This window comes from Dama dama, chromosome X (assembly GCF_033118175.1).
Source record: "Dama dama isolate Ldn47 chromosome X, ASM3311817v1, whole genome shotgun sequence".
Classification (NCBI taxonomy): domain Eukaryota; kingdom Metazoa; phylum Chordata; class Mammalia; order Artiodactyla; family Cervidae; genus Dama; species Dama dama.
Window position 1 is genome coordinate 50,266,453 of NC_083714.1, and position 25,779 is coordinate 50,292,231.

The following is a 25,779-nucleotide window of genomic DNA, read 5'->3' on the forward strand; positions in this document are numbered from 1 at the left end:
GGTTTGATCTCCTTGCTGTCCAAGGGACTCTCGAGAGTCTTCTTCAGCACCACAGTTCAAAAGCATCAGTTCTTTGGTGTTTAGAGAAATTAGTAGTTTATGAAAAACAGATTACAAATCTATAGAGAAAATAAATAAATTAGTGGTTGCTTAGGGCTGGTGGGAGTGGAGAGCCATAGCCAAAGAGTATGGGATTTCTATTTGAAGTGATGAAAATGTTCTAAAATTGACTGGTAATGATGGTAGTTTAGTTGCTAAGTCGTGTCCGACTCTTTGCAACCCCATGGACTGTAGCCCGCCAGGCTCCTTTGTCCATGGGATTTTCCGGGCAAGGATACTGGAGTGCATTAACTATGTCCTTCTCCAGGGGATCTTCCCCACCCAGGAATTGAACCTGGGTCTCCTTCACTACAGGTGTATTCTTTACCAACTGAGCTACCAGGGAAGTCCCTGGTAATGGTGGCACATATCTGTGAATCTACTAAGTAAGTCATCGACTTGTATGTACACTTAAGTGGATGGCTTATAGGCTTATGTGAATTATATCTCAGTAAATCTGTTAAAATACAGTATCTGACCAAGACATGGTATAAATAGAATGTTAGCAGGATATTTTAGCTACCAACAGGACAAAGTACAATTGACCCTTGACCAGGGGTCATGAGTTTGAAGTGTGTAGGACCGCTTGTATGTGGATTTTTTTTCAGTTGTAAATACTACAGTAGTACACAAATCAGAGTCATTTGAATCCATGATACAAACCACCAATTCAGAGGAACTCTGGATATGGAAAGTTGACTATAAGTTATCCATGGAGTTTTGACTGCACAGAGAGCGAGTTAGTGGCCCTAACCTCTTGAGTTATTCAAGAGTTAACTGTAGTAGTCTCAGATGCCTAAAATTTAAGGGGACAGAGATAAAAGGATTTAGAGTGTCCAACCGTATTCTCAGTTCTAGACAGATGGTCTTGGTCCAAAATACAAGTTTGGGTAATAGAATACCTTTCTTTGAATACATAGAGCCAAAAGTTTCAGAATCTGCTTCGTTACATGATTATCCATGCATTATAGACTGGATAACAGCATCATGCCTCTAACAGAGGAATATTTAATAACTTGGAGAGGAATTTTTTTCTTGTAATTATACTCTTTATCAGCTTGCTTCCATAATGAGGAAAACGCTATTTTTCTTAAAGGGAGAGTTTTCATTTGCTACTCTTTTAAGGTATTAAGCAAATACTTATTTCCTCTATGCATTTAAGAATGTGTCTGGTTTCTAGTTTTTACAGTGATCAGTTCTCGTATGTTTTCCATCAGATTTCTACTATAAACTTAACATTATTTTCTTTGGACCTTCTAGTTCTCTCCTGTACTACAGTTGTGTTCAAGTTTTTCTTCTTACTGTCATGCTGGGAATTTCAAATAGATCAACTTTTTCTTTGTGTTTGTGTACTATGTATGCGATTCAACACTGGGTTTGAGCATGTCACCAGGATTTGATAGGTCCCTACCAAAGTAGTGTCTTTGCACTCCCTTGCATTTCCTTTTTGTTTTCTGATTTTTTAAAAGCAAGCATAAAAAACACACCTGATGTTTTATAAAACTTCAGTTTATATCCTTTCTTTCCTTTCAATCATAAACTCCTATAATACCATATTATTTTAGATGTCGTCTTTTTGTCTTCCATGTTTCACATTTAAAAAGAAACAATTTGAATTTTTATCTCTATTCTTAAAATAATTCTTCCTTCTTTGGAATGAAGAAAATTATGTATTACTACATGCTTTACAAATCAAATTTAGCAATGAATCTGTGATATATATGTTTATCTGTAACATTGGTCACTAATTTCAGTAAGTATATTTAAAGAAGTTTTTCTGCTGTAAAGACACTTTTTTTGTTGTTGTTTTTGGCCACACTGCACGTCTTGTGGGATCTTAGTTCCTCAACCAGAGATCAAACCTAGAGTCCCAGCAGTGAGAGAGATGAGTGCTAACCATTGCACTGCCAGGGAATTCCCTGAAGATAATTTTTTTTTTAAGTTGCAGAGTTTTCAAGCGTTTATAGTAATGCAGAAAAGAGGTTCAATGTAACATAGGCCCAAATCAGATTTCCACAAATTCTGACTTCCTTACCTTGCTATCTTATATAATAGAATATTTTTAAAAAATCCCCCAAAACAAATAGCACATTTCTCAATAGGATTTTACTAAGAAAGCCCTTTAACAGAAAACCCAGAAATGACTGCTCTAGCAGTTGAATCCGCCAGTGTTTTGCAAAGTTTATCTTTTAATATTTCATATCATCGTGATATAAAAGAATAATTTGGTGTTTTCAAAATTGTTCCACATAACTTTAAATGAAAAAACATAGGCAACTTACTGAACTCCTGTAGGCTATCTCCATTGGGTTTCTGTGGTTTAGGAGACCCCACCCATCCAGTGCATGCTGGTACGTCATACCGATCAGCAGCCAGCTATCCATGGCAAGAGTTGACCACCTCGCGGGATCTAAAATTTAAAGGGGGAAAAGTGAGTTGTGAATTGCTAATGTGCTGACTGCCCCGTTTTGCTTGGAAATTAGAGGGCATTAGGACCAGTTTTTGTGGTTGTTGGAATGTGGTTAAAATTCCTTTGCAAGTAGAAGTATGGTGATGACATTACTAACACATTCTGATACTAATGTATTTAAGCACCAAAGGAAATTGCTGTTGTGGCCTGAATTTTAGAACCCTTAGAAGTTGAAATTATTGGAAGAAAGACTTGCTAAGTTGTAATGTTGATCTATTGTGTTTAGAGAAATACTCCAAATAGAACTACAAGGCTGCTGTGTTGCATGCAGACTTTGTTGAAATGTCTCTATATTGCCATTATGCCCCCACTCAGCGAAACACTGACAGTTTTAAAGCATTTGCTTCTTTAAATTAGAAAAACGAAGGGTCTCACTTAACCAAAGGTTGATGGCAGCATAGTCATCCCTTCCATTAAACCAAAAAACGTGTTAAATAATTGTGTTTGCTTATTTGCAGCTGGCAGCCAGACAGGCAGATTCCATTCCATGATGTGAGATTCCCACCACCTGTGGGTTATAATAAAGATATAAATGAAAGCGATGAAGTAGAGGTAAGTTTCCCCTGCCATCAAGTTATTAAGCACTCAAGAACTGGGAACATTTAACTTGTTTGAGCCTTTTGTATCCCTTGTCTTTAATGCTTTTCAGTCTACCTTGAGAATTAGCTCTGATGCAAATAGGCTTTTAACTGCACCATCCTAATACGTTATTGATGCTTAAATGTGGCTGCCTGAACAGCATTCGAGGCACAGCTTGGAAAGTCACCACTGATTTCCCTTGTCTACGAGGATTTCTTTTCCCCATTTCCTCAATTTCTGAATCTTGTTTGAATAATATATTGTTAGTTTACAACCATGTCCCCATTTTAAGCAAAATGGGTTAGGGAAAAAACCATGCCTTTCAATAGAGCAGCATCCTAGGATTTCTTTAAGTAGCGATAAAGCCTTCTGGGATATTTTTAAAAACTCATCTGAGTTTTAGTATATACACCTACAGGTAAAATAGCTTCACAGGAGATGCTGTGAACCAACTGCTTATGTGCCAGTGATGTCTTTGACCAAAAGGTGCTATGGAGATGTAACACATTGACAAAAAGATTGTGTTTGTGATTTCTGTAGCCACTGAAAATTTTTGTGAGACTTCAGGCAGTTGGAGTCGGCTTTATGTTGTAGTTGGTCTGTACAGTATCCTCTTCTTCATTCCCCTGCACATACCTCATTTTAAGTTGCTTCTCTTCTCCACAATGCCTTGTTAATGGTAGCAGTTTTATTTGCAGTATGATGGAAGCAGCTAAGAATCCATTTGTGCAGGTCAGGTGAGGTGTACTGGGTCCTTGAATGCTTATTTTCTGTGCTGGGTATAGATGGTGAAACAGAAGAGGCCCCAGCCTTTGACAAGCTCCCGTTCTAGTGAGGAGAGTTAATATTAGGGCCATTGTCAATAAGGCCAAGAAAGAAAACCAAGGATGGAAGGTGATGTAGGGGCAAGAGTGCCGTTTTAGGGAGTGCTCAAGGAAGGTCTCGATGTCCAGCCTGTGTTCTTTTCTCAAGTGCTATTTATTTACCCAAGACGTACTCAGTACTTAAACAGGTGAAAGGAACTGGGCTTGGTTTTGGCAGGACTCAAGTAGAGAGTACAGACACTGTACTTGAGGACCTTTAGTTGTTCACTTCCCCAGGAGACTACATGCTGCTTGAAGTCAAGGACCAGGACTTTTGGTCTGTCTGTATCAGAAGACCTCATAGTAGTGTTTGGGTTGATAAAAGGGACTGTTTTTTCTTTATAGTTCTCAACTGAGTCACATGACAAGTGGTAACCAATGAGATCCTGTTGCCATAGTGACCTCACTAACAGTGATACATAACTGAGGTTATCACTAGCTAGAGCAGAGATGAAAGGAATTGATGGTTACAAGAAAATATGGGTTAAATCTAGTTATATTTAGTCACTGTATTGTATAACCATTAACTTGGGTCTTTTGGTCTGTCTACACTAGGAATGCTCATAATAGTACTGGATAGAGGGGACTTTTTGCCCACCTTAGTCACATGACCAATGGGAACCAATGAAAAGCTGTGGTCAAGATGACATAACAGTTAACAAATAACTGACATTATTTCTCTGACTAGAGCAGAGTTGAAAGGAAGTAATGGGGGCAAGAGGGAAAGGTAGGTTGAGTTAAGTTGTGTTTCATCACTGTTTTGTCACTATGAATTTCAGTAGTAAAAGGGGGACCAGAGTTGGAGCCCTGAGTTGTTTGTCTTCTCTCCTGTCCTTTCCTCCCCATCCCCTTGTTCTCCCTGTGTCTTCTTTCTACTTCTGAGTATTTCTGTCACTCACCATGTGTCTCTTTTCCTATTAACCTTGATTTGCTAGTGTCTTCACAAAAGGTTCCATGCTGCACATCATAAGTGAACTTTGAAGTGGTCACCCGAGAGATCAGTTTAGAAGAGCTGATCCACAGTGTGTGAGAGGAGAAAGGTGGTATCCAGAGGACTGCCAGCGTGGAGTTGTCCATTTTAGTGGAGAGGGGACAGGAGACCAGAGAGTGACCCAGTTGCTGTCCGTTTAGTCCCAGGAGACATGAACACCAGGTGGTATCCTTAGTGGGCTGAATAGTCAGTGGCTTTACCCATTTAGCGACCATGAGCCAGGCAGTAGGCCAGGGTCACTAGCTTCCAACTTGTTATTTGCTTATTAAAGTAAAACAAAAACGCATTCATCTTTACATGTTTAGATACATTTTCATAGCTCACAAAGTACCCAAAGAAAGCATGCCCAACTTTATAAGTGGTCAGCTTTTCTCAATCTTTCATATTCAGAATACTGATGATTACTGAGGCAGCACAGAGAAATAGGAAAGTGTATTTTACAGTTCTCTTCCTGGTAACCAGGTAGTTTCTGAATGTCTGTCTAGAAGCAGGGGTGCAGTCTGGTTAAAAGTGTACAACTTAACGGATTTGCAAGATACCTAAGGTCATTTTAAGAAATTTTCCTTGATGTCTGATAATTTACAGATTTCTGAATGATTTTAATCATGAAATATTCTATGTTGTAATTTTTGTGTAGGTTTATTCCAGAGCAAATGAAAAAGAGCCTTGCTGTTGGTGGTTAGCTAAAGTGAGGATGATAAAGGGTGAGGTAGGAAAATGCCTATTTTAATTGTTTTTCTTATACTTCTCCTTTTCTAAATCCAGGTATATACATTTCTGTTTGGATTTCTATTTGAAAGTAATAGCTAACTTGATTATTTTATTTAAATGTTTATATGTTCAGTATGTTTTGTGTGTTTCAGTTAATTGATCAAATAGCTTTTTTTCCCTTTAAAAGAACTGAAAAGGTATATAGCTTCTTGTTCTTAATTTAAACACTGTGATCAGGAATGACTTTCATTTATTTCTTACAGTTTTACGTGATAGAATATGCAGCTTGTGATGCTACATACAATGAAATTGTCACAATTGAACGTTTGCGATCGGTTAATCCCAACAAACCTGCCACAAAAGAGACTTTTCATAAAATCAAACTGGATGTTCCAGAAGACTTAAGACAAATGTGAGTTGATTTGCAAGAAAGGCTGAGAACTAAGAGGTGCTGTGCAATTAATTTTAAAGAATAATACATTTTCAAATAATAGGAATCAATTTTTAACCTCAGTGAACTTTGACATAAATGGTTTGCAAAAGCAGTGGAAAAAAAAATTGTAGCTTTTTCTGGTTATGTAATGAAGCCAAGGCAGGAGGAGAAGGGAATGACAGAGGATAAAATGATTGGTTGGCATCACTGACTCAATGGACATGAGTTTGAGCAAGCTCCAGGAGTTGGTGATGGACAGGGAGGTCTGGCGTGCTGCAGTCCATGGGGTCACATAGAGTCAGACACAACTGAGTGACTGGACTAAACTGAATCAAGCCAAGATTCCACTTGTTTAAACTTAATTGGCCACATAGATAGCTAATGTACATTTTTTTTCTAAACTAAACATTCATCATAGAATTTTAAGATTTTTGAAACTGACTAATACAGTTCTGTCATAAGTTACAAGCCAACTTCTAGGCAATGTTGATTTCTCCACGTTTTTTTCCTTTTTAGCTAGTATTCTGAGATACATATGTAACAAGTAGAGCTTAAAGAAGCTTCCAAAGGTCATCTCTCTTATCATCCTTGATATGAAGTAATGCTTAAATAAGACTTTAGAGAAGAAATGGCATATATTAAATTTGATTTAGACATGTCACACTTTAGATAAACATTAACTTCTATTAATAGTTCAAAATGCATAGAAATCCTACTTCTTAATTATAAAGATTGCATATGTATTCTGATTCATACATGTTTTCTTCTCACCCTAAAATTGATCAGCACTTTTTCTTCAGAAAAGAAACAGCAGAACAAAATTGGATACCTGGTGGCTATCCCCAAAAGTTTTTAACAGTTGACTCAAGAAAATTAGTGACCTACCATATGTAACTATGGCTTCCCAGGTGGCTCAGTGGTAAAATAATTTTCCTGCCAATACAGGAGACACAAGAGATGCGAGTTGGATCTCTGGATCAGGAAGATCCTCTGGAGAAGGAAATGGGAACTCACTACAGTATTCTTGCCTGGAAAATCCCATGAACAGAAGCCTGGTGGGCTGTAGTCCTCAGGTCGTAAAGAGTCAGACACTACTGACCATGCATGCATCATATATACCTGAAATCAGGAAGCCTGCAGAGGAGAATGGTGGTCAGTCTCTCAGTTGTGTCCAAACTCTTTGTGACCCCATGGACAGTAGCCTGCCAGGCTCCTCTGTCCATGGGATTTTCTAAGCAAGGATACTGGAGTGGGTTGCCATTTCTTCCTCCAGGAGGTCTTTCCAACCCAGGGATCAAACTCTGGTGTCCTGCATCTCTTGCATTGCAGGCGGATTCTTTACTGCTGAGCCACCAGGGAAGTAAGTTCCCCTAAAGATGTCATCTTTGGTAATCTAGGACCACCAGTAATTTCCTAAGAGCATAACTGGTTTTTTCCTTTCTCTATAATCTCAAATGCTTCATTGGCTTGGGAAGCCCAGCAAAGAAACTGAATTTACAAATGGATATAGCATATTTTGCATAAATCAAGTTTAATATGAATCTACAATTCTAAGTGCAAATGGCTCTGCATATATTTATACCAGTAGTTGGTAATCATTCATCTTTAACTTCACAATGGTTATTCTTTTTATTTCTAGGTGTGCCAAGGAATCTGCACATAAAGACTTTAAAAAGGCAGTTGGTGCCTTTTCTGTAACTTACGATCCAGAAAATTATCAGCTCGTCGTTTTGGTGAGTGTTTCTGAGTTGTCTATTTTGGTGTGTTTCATTTAGGGCATTTGCTTTAATCGTAACGGTTTTTTTTTTTTTTTTTTTAATATTCTTAAGTCCATCAGTGAAGTCACCTCAAAGCGAGCACACATGCTGATTGACATGCACTTTCGGAGTCTGCGCACTAAGCTGTCTCTGATACTGAGAAATGAAGAAGCCAGTAAGCAGCTGGAGGTATGTGGCTTTCCCTAGTGATGCTTGTAAGGCTATCTAGAAATGATAACGATGTGGTTACAAAACATGACTATGGGCAATTTGTCCTTTGTTGTTCTTAACAATTCCTTGTATTCTATATTTTGAAAAATTAAATTGTACAATGCATAATCATACTAAAATTTTTATGGCTGAGGTTTCAGAATTAAGCAGCAGTTTTTGTATATTAAGGAACTTCTGGCCAACTCACTTTTTGCTAGAAGTTCATCAAAGCTGCTAATAAAGTGAAGCAATGCTTCTCCCATATAACATGTTATCATTAAAGTACTAGAGAGTATTTAAATATCTAATCATATTCCTTTCATTATGTATGTTTATCTCTGTTTAAAAGGGTATAGAACTTCTTCATTCTAATTGGTTGTCACTCTTTAAAACTCCTGTCTTCAGATTCCTGCCAGAGGCTCTTTCCCTAACTTACTATTTCGTCTTTTAAGGTGCATTTTATCTACTTTTATTAATCTTCCAATAATTTTCATCACCATACATTTATTTTCATTGATAACTATTTAGTACTTCCATCCATTACCATAGAAACTAAATGGATTTTAGTTTAATGTGCCAACTCCAGTACATAATTGTCAGATTCCAGAGTTCCTCATCATTATTCATTTCATTAGAGGGAAAACACCATGCAGTTGAAATAGTAAATAAAAAAAGGAGTTCCAGACTGCATTTGAAAAGAAAAGGTGACCACTACTAAAGGCTGTATTCTTGTAAAAGTCTGTGAAACTTGCCACCTTCCAGCTTAATTGAGATTGCTGAACACCTAGCAGGAGAGGAGACATTCATATCTCCTTTTGCTGCTTTGTTTTCTTTTTGGCCATGGAGGTCTATTTAGTTACTCTCATTCTTTCTTGATGTCCCTGTGTTCACAAGTTTGTGGTTTCTTTAGTGATTCTCTCATAGCTTTTAGGCCAGAACAGCCTCCTTAATTTCATTGTGAGTAATACGGAAATATACTCATTTACCTCTTCTTAAACATCTAATTCTTAAATGATCTGTTGTCATAACTTTGGCTTATCATTTATCAGTGAATTATCAGTGAAAAGAATGAAGCAGGTGAATGAACCAGGACTCAAAAAACATGACCTCTTGAAAAGTCCTAGGAATATTTGATTCACTTTTTTACTCTAATCTACAAAAAGAATTTTATACTTAAAATTGTTTATAGTAGTTAACACTCATTCATTCAGATTATCAGGTATGTTTGAATAATGAGAAACTAGTGTGCATGCCTATCTTTCCTCACTACTAATATTAAAGAGATCTGCATATTCAGATAAGAAATTTCCATTTTTCAACATGAGCCACTAATATGTTTGGTTTTCATTAATGGCATGCTAGAACTAAACATTAAATTTGGTAATACTGATGATACTCTCTAAAGAGAGTGATTATCCACAAGTTTTGGGGTGTCAGTATAATCTAGTTCAGTCATCACTGAATATAAAGAATTCATCATACTTGTGGATCCAGATCACAAGGTCTTACAGACTCTGATCTTGTTTTAGGTTGCAGACACACACATATATAAGATGAGTTGTAAATCTCTGATACTTTGTAATCATTCAGTTTAATGTACCAACAATTTTTATGATTCCTTTACTCAGATTTGGGTTGGTGGTGGGCGGGTGTCCCTTTAATGTTCATCAGAGGGGTATCTAAACTCACAGTATCTAGTGATGTTACATAAATGGCACCATTTCTAGAAAAATATACACACCAATAACCTTTAATAAATGAAATGAATACAGTGTTCTGTGAAGATGGTATTTAAATTTTTTTTTACTTAATATTGAGTCTGTCAGACCCAGTGAGCTGGTTTTTATTTGGGAACAGTTGATCTGCTTCTTAATTATTACGTTGATGTCACTGGTTAACTAAGGCAGCCTTGCAAATGGGTTTTCAAAGGTTACCTTGGAAAATTGTCAACAAGCCCTTTCCTATTAACAAAAATATATCAAATGACATAGACCTTTAGTAACCTAAAAAGTACTTAAGCTGTGCAAAATATTTTCTTAAACCTGTTAGTTTCCAATAGAAACTGATACACAGGGTCAAGATAATTTACATGGCTGACCTAAATACAGTTGTCTTAATAGTTGATAAAGCATACTAATCAGATGTGCATTTCTCTTCAGAGTTCAAGGCAACTTGCCTCAAGGTTTCATGAACAGTTTATCGTACGAGAAGATCTAATGGGTCTAGCTATTGGTACTCATGGTGCTAATATTCAGCAAGCTAGAAAGGTACCCGGGGTCACTGCTATTGATCTAGATGAAGATACCTGCACATTTCATATTTATGGGGAGGTAAGTATTTTACTAAATAGTTTGTCTAAAATAAAATGATATTTCAGATGGCTCATCTTTTGTTGATTTAAACCTTTTCCCCATTTTGATTAGGATCAGGATGCAGTGAAAAAGGCTCGAAGCTTTCTCGAATTTGCTGAAGATGTCATACAAGTTCCAAGGAACTTAGTAGGTGAGTCACAAATTGCTTTTGACACACACTACAAAAACAAGTTAGGTAAATAACTTATTTATGCTCATAGAATTTCATTTTCACTCATTGTAGAGTCATTTAGCTGAAGCTTAGTCTTTGAAATAGAGTCTATTTCTGCAGTATACAAAAATATTTGGTAAATACACTCAAAGATTACATTTTCAGAAAGCATACAAAAGATACTGCTTTGCTAGTTCAAACCTACTGGTTGCTGAAAGGATAAGTTTTACACAGCCTTCTCACTGTATATATATATATATATATATGTTAAATAATATTTTTTCAAAGTGAATGACATTTGGGGCCTTGTTATAATTTAGAGTAGACTGGTATTTGATCTCTTTAATGGGGCTATAAAATAACAGTTAGTGTTGAAGATCTGAATATAGGTTATTTAAATCTAATAAATTCCAAAGCTAGAAGTAATTCTGAATGTCTCTTGGGCTTTCTGCAACATCAGCTGTAATTCTTCGTTTTGACTTGAGTTGTTTCATGACCATCACAATCATGTGTACCAGCAAATAACATTGGAACTCTCCACCAGTGTTCTTAAATGGTGCAGTTATCTTTAGTAAAATCTATTAGCAAAGTCCAGTTTTATCAGAATACTGCATATGTTTTAAATTTATAAATAAAATTGGGACATACTACATTTAAAAAATATTTTTAACTTTGGCTAATTACAAAAAGTAATGCATGCCCTTTGGAAGGTTTAAAGGAGAAAATAAGGGCTCTGTGCATATTCTTCACATACTTTCACTTCTACTTAGTTTGCTGCTTTTGTCAGCATAGAATTGTAAACATCTTCCTATGCCATTATAAAAACACTTAGAGTAGTATTTTTCACCCAAAGAAAATAAATTTGAAGATAAAGTGTAAATACTAGTGAAATAATGCAGAAAAATTATTTTCTCAACTATATACTACATACAGTCAACTAAAGAGCATGATGATGTAATGTTACTGCAGGTTGTGTGTATGGGAAATGTATGATTAGCACTCTCCTGATTACCTCAGGAGAAGTGGGGTTGTGAATGGTATTTTTTTCCTTACTTACAGTTTGTCAAGCAGTTGCATACATTTTATAGTTAGAATGAAAGTAAGTGAAAGTGTTAGTCATTCAGTCGAGTCCCACTCTTTGTGACCCCATGGACTGTAGCCCGCCAAGCTCCTCTGTCCATGGGATTTTCCAGGCAAGAATACTGGAGTGGATTGCCATTTCCTTCTCCAGGGGATCTTCCCAACCCAGGGATTGAACCCGAGTTTCCTGCATTGCAGGCAGTCTTTACTGAGCCACCAGGGACGCCTTGGGGTCACAAAGAGTCAGAAGCGACTGAGTGACTAGCACAAAAATAACAGTGGAACTGAAATTATTTTTGCTTCTTTTATTCAGTAAAGTGTTTTCTAAAAACCTATCACTTAAAGTGCTAAAAGGTCAGATTTCAAACATGATATCTCATTCCCCACAAACTATTTGGTATGTACACTTATCTTTTCTAATAATTTGCTGCTTCTTCACCCACTTTGACACTGAATTTAATTGTTCAATCAGTTGTAGTTAATACACAGTGTGTATATATATATATATATATACACGTGTGTATATATATGTGTGTATTACACATACACATATACATATATATGTGTATATATATATATTACACACATATATATAATCATATATATCCATATATAATTGTATATATCCTATATATATAAATATATATATATATTTATATATATATATATAGGATTGTTAAGATATTAGTAGAAACATGTGCCAAAATCTCCTTTTTCTTTCTGCTAACTCATTTAAAAGACCTTTATTAAAATCAGCATCAGTTCATGAAAATGTGTTACAGATTTAAAGAAAAAAATATGGGAAGACTCCATGTAACTTCTCTTTTCATTCAAAGGGAAGAATAACAGAAATAATTGCAGAAACACCTAGGTCAGGAGTCCTGATTTAGTGTGTCAGTTCTTTTCCCTGACCACTGACCAGTCAGAAGAGGTTGTGGGGGTAGGTGAGACTAGCACACACAGCAGGAATACCAAGGCTGCTCTGATTTGAAGAACCACAGGGTCTTGCTTTGAGAAGGCTTTCCCTGCATTTTTATCTAGGATTGGCTCAGCAAATTTTCATTCTTGTTTTTTTCCTTTATTATTGTTGTTCAGTTGCTAACTCGTGTTTAACTCTTCGTGACCCCATGGACTGCAGCACGCCAGGTTTCCCTGACCTTCCACAATGGACATGAGTTTGAGCAAACTCCGGGAGATGGTGAAGGACAGGGAGCCCTGGCGTGCTGCAGTCCATGGGCTCGGAAAGAGTCAAACACGACTGAACGACTAAACAACATGTCCACTGAGTCAGTGATGCCATCCAACCATCTCATCCTCTGTCGCCCCCTTCTCCTCTTGCCCTGATCTTTCCCAGAATCAGGATATCTTCCAGTGAGTGGGTTCTTTGCATCACGTGGCCAAAGTATTGGAACTTCAGCATCAGTCCTTCCAATGAATATTCAGGGTTGATTTCCTTTAGGGTTTCATTTAGGAATTCTTCAGGATCCCCATCCCTACCTTAGATGAAGTGTTGGCGTAAGCCCATTTTTGGGCATGGCCAGCTCAGCTTGCTTTGAGTACCTGGGAGCACCCTTGGAATTGGATGTAATTCATGTGTATATTTCTGCAACCAGTTGTTCTTAGTATTTGGAATGTCTTGTTTTGTTGGCTCTGAAAGCAGTCATTTCCCAGCTAAGTATGTGATTAAATTTTTTATTTTTTATTTTATTTTTTCATTTATTTTTATTAGTCGGAGGCTAATTACTTTACAGTATTGTAGTGGTTTTTGCTCTACATTGACATGAATCAGCCATGGATTTACATGTGTTCCCCATCCTGATCCCCCCTCTTGCCTCCCTCCCTGTCCGATCCCTCTGGGTCTTCCCAGTGACCCAGCCCTGAGCACTTGTCTCATGCATCCGCTGGTATTTGAAGTCTTCAGAGTTTTAACAGATGATACGATAAAACTTAAACTGGTTTTAAACTTTTTCATTGTGGTTTTAAGCTAAAGTGTGATTTCTTAATCTTTTATTCTATAATAATCACTTCACCTGCTAACATACTAGTTTAATTTGTGAGTCATGCATAAGAGTAGTAGTCCACTAACACACTTGGCCTGAAGAATGTGTACTTTTAGGTGTATGTATAGCTGCTTATGGGCTTCCCTGGTGGCTCAGATGGTAAAGAATCTGCCTGCAATACAGGACATCAGGGTTCGATGTCTGGGTCGGGAAGATCCCCTGGAGGAGGGATGTCTACCCACTCCAGTACTCTTGCCTGGAGAATCCCATGGACAGAGGAGCCTGGCGGGCTACAGTCCATGGGGGTCACACAGAGTTGGACACAACTGAGTGACTAAGCAGCAGCAGCAGCAGCATAGTTCTGCCGCTTTTAGAGTGTCTTATAAATGTGCCATATAAAATTCTAAAAATATTTGCCATGGGCAAAGAAGCAGGTGTAAATCAGATACAGATAGGATTGAAACTGTCAAATAAGCAAGATTCTATTATTTATCCTTTTTGTTAATTCTTTTTATAGAGCTTTGCAGTAAAGGATACATACCACTCTACTGAACGTTTAAAGTGTGCCCTTTAATGCCAAATAAGAGCCTATCTTTGAAGTGCCTTAAAAATGCAAAATTATCCTGTCAGTTCACAAGTTATTACTCAACTCATACCTCACCAAAGGAGTTTGAACTGTGATGACTTCATAGAATGAAAAGCCAGTTTCTATGTTGTTGTTATTTTTTTTTTAAATAAGTCTCTGTTTTGGTTTTGAGACAGAATTCAAATTATATGAAATTTTATACATATATAAAATGTTATAGTTTACAGTAGGGTATGCTTACTGGTTTGAGGTGTGTGATTTTAAAACCAAACATGAATTATTCATTTTTTAACATAGGCAAAGTAATAGGAAAAAATGGAAAACTGATTCAAGAGATTGTGGACAAGTCAGGAGTTGTGAGGGTGAGAATTGAGGCTGAAAATGAGAAAAATGTTCCACAAGAAGAGGTATGTTTCTAGTGCATATGTTTCTGGTTTGTCTAATAAAGTCTTTTATTGTTGTATTTGACACAGTAACTTAGAGGCCTCTAATATGCACATGATGTGAATGTAAAACCTCTGTCAGGCATGCCAGTTAATTGCAGTTGTAGATGATGGCCTTTTTCTAGTCTCTGATGCTGTGATTGTGTATTAGTCCCTTTAACTCCTTAAGTCTTATTTCTAGATCTTTAGCATGGGCCATCACAATGTAAAAAAAAAAATCTGAAGCTCACTTCAAATATCACTTAATGTTACTGGCAGAGACAAAACTGGGACACTAGTTAGGTTTTTGGCTTTCATCTTTTGACTTTTTTAGTTTGTATGTTTGTGTGCCTTACATTTTTTGAAGTATTTGGGATGGAGGAGGTGAAGCCGTGCTCTTCTGTACAATGGTACTGTTTAAAATAAAATCTTTCCAAATTGCCATAATTTTCATATGTTGTCTAGTCTTTGCTTTTGTGAAAGGTTCTTTTAACTGAAGTTCAATCTGTGTGCGTTTTTATTGCACAATTTCTGCATTCTGTAAGTTGGTTTACTGAAACTGTCTATAATAGTTTCTATTCTTAAAAAAGATGATCGTTGATGGTGCTAAGTAAAATCTTAAAAATGGATCCTTTTCTTCTCTTTTATGTTTTGTGTTTTTCACCAAGGAAATGATGCCACCAAATTCCCTACCTTCCAGTAACTCAAGGGTTGGACCTACTCCCTCAGAAGAAAAAAAACATACAGATATAAAGGAAAATAGCACTCACTTTTCACAACCTAACAGCACAAAAGCCCAGAGGGTAAGAAATAATTGTCACTTTGAATTATAATGAAAGTAATTTCTTTGCCCCAAATGTCAGTTGTTGTTTTGGGTATTTTTTCTGGTTAGGCTTATAGGCTACTCATGCTGTATCTGTTTCAGATCTGATTGCCAGCTTATGAGATATTACCGACCAATGCAATAACTACTTTTCAGTTTATTCACAGTGACAAATCTTATGCTGTAAACATAAAATATTGGGTTGCATTTAGTGGTCACATTTTTCTTTTGAGGGTGGACTTTTATTTTTTCATGCTATAGCTCTTGAAATTTTGCAGGTTGTAATATATCCAAATGTACCTTCTGTTAGATGCATAAATTGTTACTTAAAGCCATATTTTTTAAACTGACTTTCAATATTTGAACTAACCGAATTGTTTAGAAATGGATTTAGAAGTCCTGTGAAAGTCTTGCGTTCAGGCTTCTGTGTATCATTTGTTATAGTTAATGACATCACTTGCATTCCTTATACTGCCTTAGGTGTTAGTGGTTTCATCCATTGTAGCAGGGGAATCCCAGAAACCTGAACTCAAGGCTTGGCAGGTAGGAAACCATTCCTTGAAAAATCCATTTTAATTTTATATTTTAATGTTTATTCCCCTTGTTAAGAAAGACTTCAAATGATCGTCAGAGTTGGGGCATGGTGGAGGTGTGTCTGTGGGTTTTTTGGCTCCATTGCCCTGAGGAGAAAGCTCATACTCCTTCCCGTTGCTTACAAGGCCTTTCTTTCACAGCCACCTGACCAGTATCATCTCTTACCATTCCTCTTCCTTGCACTGGAGAGAGGCTTGAGCCATACTTAGAGTTGTCCAAACACTGCTCTCTACTCCTTATTGCTTCTAGACATATGCATGTGTTTCCTCTGCCAGAGGCCCTGTTTTCTCCAGCTTGCCACCTTGCTGTGGGCTTACTCCATGTGCCTCTTTCCTCATGTACTTGTCATCGGGTCCCTCCCCCTGACAGGCTCAAGAGCCTTTCTCCCCTTTGATGCTCTGATGTAGTCATCCCTGTCTGTAGCACTTACCACATAGATGTTTGCTTGTTATCTCCTCACATTGTTGGTTTCTTGAGGGCACGCCCCCCCTACCTGGCCTGTAAGAACTGTTGATGGGAAAAAATGTTATGAGTAACAAGAGATTAAAAGCAAAAATGCCATTTTATAAAGAGAAATGTAACTGCAAATGGATTGGACATTGCTCTCTGCAGGGGAGTCCAGTTCTCATCTGAGATTGGGTATCTACATTGAAGGTCACTGTTCTGCTCTTGCCTTTCTTTGTCTTAACTATTCTGGTCCACTAGTGATGTGCTTAATAGAGTGGCACTTGGGTACATCATCAGTTTGGAAATGTTGAAAGGTAATTTTGTTTTTTAGTATTTGCTTCAAAGTTGATCAGCTACATCTGTGGCATTAAAGTTTATTTTGATGGTATGTGATCCAGGGAGAAGGGCATAGCATTTCCTCATAGGGCATTTTGGAAAATAATATGGTTAACTGCTTTGTAAGAAAGTCAGTTGTGGAAAAAAAAAACTAACAGTCAAAAATATTTTTGAGAAAAAGAGATCTGGGTCATAGGCCTGATTAATTCCATAGTTCATCCAGTCAAAAAAAAAAAAAAAAAGGAAGCCCATGCGTTTTCAGTGGCACCTGACTCTTCAGGTGGTCCTTGTTACTAGGAAGCAATGCCTTGCTTACCAGATGGATGCCAGTTTGCAAGCAATATTTCCTGATTATTCAGTGTTGTACCCTGTCAACAGCCATGTTCATGTGGAAGGAAAAAGAAAAAAACCTATTCCAACCCCACGTATGTTTAAGATGCTGTATACTGAGTGCAAGCAAACAAAAGCAGCCTAGCAGTGTTAACACCTATCAAACAAATGCTCTTTTTAAAAGAGCGGTACATTTTTTTTACAATTATTTTTATTCGTTGGAGGCTAATTACATGTGTGTATTTATAGTATTGTATATATGTACAATATACAATACAATGTACTATATACAATACATATTAGTGTCCACATGGACAAACAAATTAATGAAACTGTATAAGAATCCAGAAATAAAACTACATATGTATAAAAAAATAAAAGAGTTAAGTTTCTTGGCTTCTCACACCTAGAAACTTCACCTAGAAAATGCTAATATATCTACATCAAAAATACTGTGTGCTTTTCTTCAGTCACTTGTGACTATCAGTAACCATGAGAATTTCATCAGTAGTGGAATACTGAATTATTCTCAGCTTTGAAGGTCACAATTGCCAGCCATTAGTCTACAGAACTGGCCTAGGCTTCCCTATAACTTTCAACAAGAAATAATTTTTCTTTTCCTCATTTCTACTGATGAGCTAGAAGTACACATTTTGAGCTAGAAAGTACACATTTTTAGTATACTTGTTTTTCAAAAAATCTATCCTTAAAGTTGTATCACAGGGAGATCAAAGTTTCCTAATGATTCAGTCCTTTACAGTGTTCAGAGTACATTATTGAAGTATATTGAAATGTTAAATTTGATGTTCATGAATATGCCCAGTTTCTCCCCCTCACAGAATAATTACTAAGTGCACATTAATTTATCCTAACTCTTTTTGTTTGTGTCTTGTTTGTGCTATGTTGACTTGGTTAGCAAAGTTGATTTAGTTTTTACTTTTGTGCCCTAGTATCTAATTTTAATTTTTAAAAAAATTTTATCTAGATAAAACCTGTAGTAAATTAATGAGTATTTTAAAGTACTCATTTTGTTTGTGTCTCATGTTAAAACAATTTATAAGCTTGCCAACATTTAATAGTATGTAAATCATAGTAACCCTGATGCATTTAATGGTTGCTCTGTTGATTGTCCTTATACACAGATGTGTAAAATATACTAACTACTCTTGTTTTTATATATTTCATATTTTCAACAAACTTTTCTGTGCCTACCATTTGTCCGCTCCTCTGCTAGGGATTTAGTCATTTGCATATTTCAGATTGTAATTCATCATTAATTTTATAAGATTATTGTTGTCATGTCTTTTTCAGGGTATGGTACCATTTGTTTTTGTGGGAACAAAAGACAGCATCGCTAATGCCACTGTTCTTTTGGATTATCACCTGAACTATTTAAAGGTGAGAACAGGAAGAACTTTAACTTTGAATCTTTTTGCACTAAAATAGAAAAACTCCATAGTAAATCTTAACACAATTAAGATTTGTTCTAGCATGTACATGATAATGAAAGACATATAAAAGATAATAGAAAAAAACTCATTTTGTTTAGCTTATTGTATTCTTTCTGAAAACCCAAGTCACTTTTCCATCATTTTGAATTTAAGAATCAGTATCCCCGTTCTGAAGAAATTCCCGTATTTCCCATTATTCTTCTGTTAAACCCTCATCCACTTTAGACAGTCCTGTCTAAAATCCTTTTCCTTTTCCATTGATCCTTTCTAGCCCTTGAGAGTTTTTTCAGTCCAAATTTTATGTCTGTAACACTTGCTTTGTTGTCCCCTTTATGTCATTTATCAGGAATAGCCCAGAGTTTCATGAAGTCCTCTGTTTAAAAGTGTATCCTTCATAATTTTCTCCATACTCTGTTTTACAAATTAGAAGCAATTTATGTCTTCTTGTAGAAATGCTCATTTTAGTTGGTATTTGTACCACTGTGCCTACTCCAGCTTAGAATATGGAAAGCAGGAACCAGGAGGCTTCAGGGCATAGCAGAAAAATCAGTGGATTGGCAGTTGAGCACTTGCCTGTAGTCTTCTGCCATGACCAGCTCTGTGTCTGTAGGCAAATCACCTCCCTAGACTAGGTGTGTTTTAAAATTTATTTTGGCCAACTGTTCTGTAATTCAACAAAATAGAATTTTACCAGTGTCACTTTTATAATTCCATCTTTGTATCCACATGTATCGAAAACATACTGTAACTGGTACTAAGTACTATTTTTAAAGTAATCCAACTTTCTATTGTATTTATGAGGCTATCCTATTAAGACTTTTTCTGCTGAATTCTTAAATGAAGCAATTTATAGTTACATGTAAATAAGGAAGAAAAACATAATAGCTAGGCACTTCTTGTCCTTCTTATGATGGTCAATTAATAATTGAAAATGGAGAGGTTTCATCCAGCAAGGTTTGCATGGGTAGGATACCCCATTGATTTGCTTATTCATTTTTGTTTTAAAGTGTGTTTTATGTGTAATCTGTTCTATGTGTTTTTCTTCCTACTCTTAGCTTAAATAATGTTGAAGACCTGGAAATTTAAGGTTGCATTGTATCAGTCCCTTGTTCTTTTAACCAGTGTTCTTCTTTAGATATTTTGATTTATTCTTCACAGTTGAATATATTTTTGGATTATTAGCAGCTGTCCTGTTGCCATGCTTCCCATCACCAGATCTTCCCTTGAGTGGGCTTGGCATCCCTCACCGAGTAGTGACTGCTTTGCCCCCATGGGATAACCTGGATTACCATTCTGTTTTGCAAGATCCACCCATTCCATGAGCTATAACTGTACTTTTGCAGTAAGCCACTCACTCAGCAGCATCTCTCCTTTAATTTAGTCCTTTGTAAAACAATGGTTCAGAGCACAGATGACACTCATCTAGATCCTTACCTGCCCTTTTCCTGAAGCTGCTGTAACTAAGATTTTAAGAATTTAGCTTTACAGGGGCTTCCCCAGTGACTGTTCATGTGGACAGTCCCTGTGATTGCCTCTGCTTGACTGAGACACCCACCACTGCTCTAGTTGTAGATCCAGTCCCCTGTAGCTAGTAAATCGATGTTTATGAATAGATTGGAAGGAGAAGGGTTAGAACTGAGACATCATCTGGTTTTGACAGAACCTAGCATATTGGAAGCATTGTGTATGAGGGTCTGTTAGTGGACCCCAAGTGTATATTTTGATCAATTGACTTTATACTGTTCGTCATACTTGTTTTAGCAGAGTTGTAGTCTTTAAGAGGTTTTCAAGGCATGATATCCAACGTTTTGGGTTAACTATTAGATAGTTCCTGTTCTTTGAAAGTAGACGATGGCCCAAATTCAGTGTTTCATTAATTAAGTTTATTTACAATGTGTGATTTTTAAGCTTAGCTGGTTAAGCCTTAAATGTCATTTATCTGTATTCATATGTTTTAGAGTTGTTTTATTCAATAACCTATTATCAAGAAGTCCCAAAACTACCATATTTGTGCCTTAGCAGATCTGTTGGATCATGTTGCCAAATTAAATAACTTTAAATTCCATCAGTATAATTTTAATGCTGAGTATTTTTGTTATATCTCTTTTAATTCTGGACATCAATAATATGTTACCTATAGTAATTTTCTTTTTAAGGAGACCATTCAATTTCCTGATAATTCTGTGTACCAGTGTCTACTATAAACTTGGAGCTGAAATTGAAATATTTCCAGTATAATTTTTATCTGATGAAAAGGAGAAAGGTATTATTAAGTAAAATGTCAAATTATTTTTACTGTTATCTTGTATATTTTAAATAGGAAGTAGACCAGTTGCGTTTGGAGAGATTACAAATTGATGAGCAGTTGCGACAGATTGGAGCTAGTTCTAGACCACCACCAAATCGTACAGATAAGGAAAAAGGCTATGTGACTGATGATGGTCAAGGACTGGGTCGAGGTAGTAGACCTTACAGAAATAGGGGGCACGGCAGACGCGGTCCTGGATATACTTCAGGTACAAACTAAGCATTTTACTCAGTAACTTTATCTGTTCCTAGACTTAATAGCTGCTAATCTCTAATATTCATTAGAACCCCATTATAACAATTTCTCACTACATGGTTTCCAATTCACAGTGGGTCAAATGGTGTTGCAAGACACATAGAGTGAAAAACCTGTTAATAACCCATAGAATTCACAGGGCAGGTGTGAGTTCTGTCCACAGTCTGACTGGGGATAGATCTGCTTAAGCCCTTGTATGCTGATGCCTTTCCTAAGGCCTTTCCTGATTTTATTACTGTATAGCCAAAACTTCTTTCATTTGTGTACTGTGGCTCATGTTTTGTCAGGCATGTGCTGGTCATACTTGCTGGATGGACTGTGTAAATCAGGGGTCTGCATCCTGTGGCTCATAAGGTGATTTTTGAGTGGCATGGCCAAAGTCAGCCCTAGGCAAAGTCAAGAAGTAGGCGAAGTTTCTCTTTGCCTCCCCAGCTCTTCTCTCTGTGCTTCCTTCTTCTCTCCCAGTACCTTTCACTGAACACTGTCCCACTACCCGTGCCTACTGTCTTGCTCAACTGTGTATCTACTATGTAACTTGCTAATGATGGTGTAAGGTATAATCCATCTCACAAATATTTGCATTTCAAAAAGGAACTCTGTAAGATGGAAAAGCCTTCAAGATCCACAGGAATGAAGCTATAATGGTGAAGCTATAATTGCTCATTAGCTCCAACAAAGGAAGAGAGAGGTAGTAGAGTTGCTGTTCTGGAGTGGGGGAGAGAGCTACCTACTCCTAAGGCCAACCTTGAACCTGAGCCCTTATCCCTTTCCCAACAGTCTGTTCTTGATGCTGTGAAAGGTCCCCCCTTACCAGGAAGTTCATTTCCCGTCTCCCATCCCCTGTGTCATTAACCCACCCCCTCAGGCATAATAAGTTCACTACAGTAAATCCTTTCTAATGATCAGTTATTCCTGCTGGAGTGGGAGGGAAGGTTGTGGACCAAGCATCAGGAAAGCATATCCCCATTCAGCAAGGTCCAGTCCCTGATCCCACAAGAGACCATTCCCTGAGATAGTAGCCATGATGGCCACCTTTGCCACCCTCTCTAAAATGACCAAAATGTGTGCATTCCCCTTTGTCCCTGGGCCAAACCTTGTTAAAAGGAACTCTCTTTCTAGAAGTTTTGTTTATCAAGGTATTACATTTAACTGTTGTAGGCAACTTTTCCTCCAGAGAGCACAGATGTTTAAAGGAGCACAGCTGTTTAATGATGTGGCATACTCAGGTTTGAACTTAGATGGCTAATAGAATTCCTTTTTTTTTTAATGAGAACCAAAGATGTTTGAAACAAAAATGACCTCAAATATTGTGAAAACCTTCATTTTGAACTTAAGATAATTTTGTTTTACAAAATGGAAGGTGATAATATACTCTTTGGTGGGCTTATAAATTGGGAAGTATATTGGATTACCCCCAGAAACATCTCTGGAAGCTTCTGTTAACCTAACATGTTTTTAAGTCAGACAATGGTATATAACTTTTAACTCTCGATAGGAACTAATTCTGAAGCATCAAATGCTTCTGAAACAGAATCTGACCACAGAGATGAACTCAGTGATTGGTCATTAGCTCCAACAGAGGAAGAGAGGGAGAACTTCCTGCGCAGAGGAGACGGGCGGCGGCGTGGCGGTGGAGGAAGAGGACAAGGAGGAAGAGGACGTGGAGGCGGCTTCAAAGGTACAGAGGGTTTTTCGTTTAAGAAATGAAGATGAATTGTAACAACTGTCTGAAATTTTATGAAAAAGCTAGGTGATTCAGTGACATACTATCAAGCCCCCGTTTCTCCCATTTTGTACTGGTCACCATAAGAAAGACTCATGTAATTAGCAATATCAGACAGGCTTCCTTATAGTTTACATAGAATAAATATATGAATAACCCCTGATAACTAATTCAGCTTCTTTGGGAACTCTAAACATCATACCTAATCATTAGTTCAGGTTGACCTATCACACGGTTGATGTAGAACTGTGATGGCTTAGGAATGTTTTCTGTAATGTGTGCTGCTGTGCACTAAGCTGCTTTAGTCATGTCCAGCTCTTTGCAGCCCTGTGGACTGTAGCCCGCCAGGCTCCTCTGTCCATGGGATTCTCCAGGCAAGAGTACTAGAGTGGGTAGCCGTTTCCCTATCCGGGGGATCTTCCTGATGCAGGGGTCGAACTCAGGTCTCTTATGTCTCCTGCATTGGCAGGCAGGTTCTTTGCCACTAGTGCCACGTGGATGCTAGATTATTAGACAGTGTGTATCTGAAATTGCTAGGTTGTTGATTATATTTTAGATTCTGTGGTTGGTCTAAATAAATTGAGGATGTGGGAACAAAGAACTCTCCAGTAGGCATGTCAGAATCAGTGACCATTGAACCTTTTGAAAATGTCCCTATAGGAAACGACGATCACTCCCGAACAGATAACCGTCCACGTAATCCAAGAGAGGCTAAAGGAAGACCAGCAGATGGATCCCTCCAGGTAAACCTGTGTGCCTCTTTTCACCTAAATTATCCCAGTTACAGAAGTTTGAGATTTATGTGAATTTGCTATACTATATAGGTATTTGTGAAATACTTTCCTTTCAACATTACATTGGTGGTCAATTTTAGTCCTTTATGACAAGTATACAAAGAAGATTTCTCTAGAGAATGTGCAGTCTCAGTATTTGTAAAGATTTTGACAACCACATTATGACTTCAGTACCACATAGGTACTCCCTACCCCCATTCTCCAAGGAAAGAAACATCCAGGAACATACTGAGAGAGACTTGTATAAGCCCTGTGGAACCCACATCCCTCCTCACTGGAGTTGCAAGGATAGGGTGTCCTCTTTGACTGGAAAAGTAAGAAAAAGAAGGTATCTAGCTCACAGTAGACAGGCTGATGACACTCGGCTAATAACATGCTGAATCAGTCAGCTGCTTATTTAGAGCCAGCCTCTACCCTGAGAACCCAGCTCATGTGGCCAGCACCTGTGCTGACCACATTGTTAACATAATTTTAAAATGAGCCCCCAAGCATGGCCAGGTACCTTGGCTGGGTGGATTGTATCTCACTTAATGTTTCAACAGTATCCTGAGGTAAGAAGTTTTACTATTCTGTTTTATAGGTGAGTAAACTGAAGTTTAGAAAGACTGAGTCACACAGTTAGCATACACTAGAGTGATGTTTGAACCCTGGTACCTCACTCCCAGAAGGCATGATCTCTTCAGCTGCTTCTTTAACTCTAAAGACTTAATCCAAGTAGTTGGGGGTCCCTTCATGACTATGGATTGGTTTGGGACCAGTACCTAAAGTTAGTGAGACATAAATTTTAAGAGCAGAAACTTCATGACAGAATATTCCTTAGAATTCATAGCATTTGTAAGTAGGTGTTAACTATTAGCTGGTGCTTAAGGATCATCACAGAAAAGATCTTAGACCTAGAGATTGATGAAATGATGTACACATGTGTTTTACAGAGATGTAAGGTGTTTATGTACCAGTTTTATAATTCCCCTCTTGACAACCAAACAGTTAAAATGCTCACCCAGGACCAACAATTAAACACACTTTGAAATTCGAGTGCACCATTTTGTGACTATAGGTAGTCCCATTTGTACTTGAAGCAGATCAATACTTGTATTAATTGTTTTAGGCCTGTGTGTCAACATTATCTTTTATACAACATCTACAGTTGCATTAGCAGTGTTTTAAGTGTTCAGTGCTGGCACTTAAAATATTATAAATCTCAGGATATTATTTTTTAAATCGTATTCGTCTCTAGCTTCTTCCTGGGATTCCAGTTCTCCCAAACGTTAGTGTCTTCAGATTTCCGTGTACTATTCTTATTCTTCAGAGTTTAAGTTGTATGATGCTCTGACTTTTCTTACTGTAATACAAGCTACTAGAAACCAGTGCTCATATGAATATATATGAGTATATATAGTGTGTATATATATATATATATGAGTATATATAGTATATGTGCATATTTATATACACACACACACATATTGTAAGACAAAGGGAGCCCTCAGTGTAGAAAAAGTTAATCATACTTATGATAGAAATGAAGATGTCAACTAAAGGCTAGTTAATAAGTGAGTTAAGTTATTGTTCTGGTAACATCAGAATAGGAAGACAATAATTTGTCTCTTTCCTGGGTTTCATATCTTTGAAGAATAAACAATGTTTTTGAACAGACATTTATATTTTGCATATATATTTTGCAATCAGTAATAGGAGTTCATTTTAACTATTTGTTTCTCATTGTTTTGTTCTACTTAGAAGAAGACACAGTAGGATTGTGAGTTTTTATCTAACTTTGGATGCAGTGAGATGACCAAGGTGTTCCAGTTACAGAAGAGGAGTGTTTTAGAATCATAAGCCAAATAAAGCTCTTACCTGACCTTAATTTCTCACACTTCTTCTATTCAAATCCCTTTTAAGATCTGGAATTTACACTTTGGGCTTAAATTTCTTGTCAGGCCAATTACAGATTACAACAGAATATGGTCTTTGTATATAACAACTATAACTTG

At 37.1% G+C, this 25,779-nt stretch overlaps 1 protein-coding gene across 10 annotated transcripts in view; it reads left to right on the forward strand.

The window, feature by feature from the left end:
• Positions 1 to 25,779, forward strand: part of FMR1 (fragile X messenger ribonucleoprotein 1) — a 39,527-nt gene that overhangs the window by 11,264 nt on the left and 2,484 nt on the right. For 2 of the 10 annotated variants that reach the window (XM_061137225.1, XM_061137227.1), the window contains exons 3-16: positions 3,028 to 3,121; positions 5,640 to 5,711; positions 5,977 to 6,125; positions 7,786 to 7,879; positions 7,976 to 8,092; positions 10,273 to 10,443; positions 10,537 to 10,615; positions 14,600 to 14,709; positions 15,393 to 15,527; positions 16,028 to 16,090; positions 18,566 to 18,652; positions 21,026 to 21,221; positions 22,764 to 22,946; positions 23,652 to 23,734. In XM_061137225.1, coding sequence (XP_060993208.1) covers positions 3,028 to 3,121; positions 5,640 to 5,711; positions 5,977 to 6,125; positions 7,786 to 7,879; positions 7,976 to 8,092; positions 10,273 to 10,443; positions 10,537 to 10,615; positions 14,600 to 14,709; positions 15,393 to 15,527; positions 16,028 to 16,090; positions 18,566 to 18,652; positions 21,026 to 21,221; positions 22,764 to 22,946; positions 23,652 to 23,734 — 1,633 coding nt within the window. Of the gene's footprint in view, positions 1 to 3,027; positions 3,122 to 5,639; positions 5,712 to 5,976; positions 6,126 to 7,785; positions 7,880 to 7,975; positions 8,093 to 10,272; positions 10,444 to 10,536; positions 10,616 to 14,599; positions 14,710 to 15,392; positions 15,528 to 16,027; positions 16,091 to 18,565; positions 18,653 to 21,025; positions 21,222 to 22,763; positions 22,947 to 23,651; positions 23,735 to 25,525; positions 25,778 to 25,779 lie in introns of those variants that run through there. The other 8 variants (XM_061137226.1, XM_061137230.1, XM_061137229.1 and 5 more) reach the window with 5 other exon arrangements.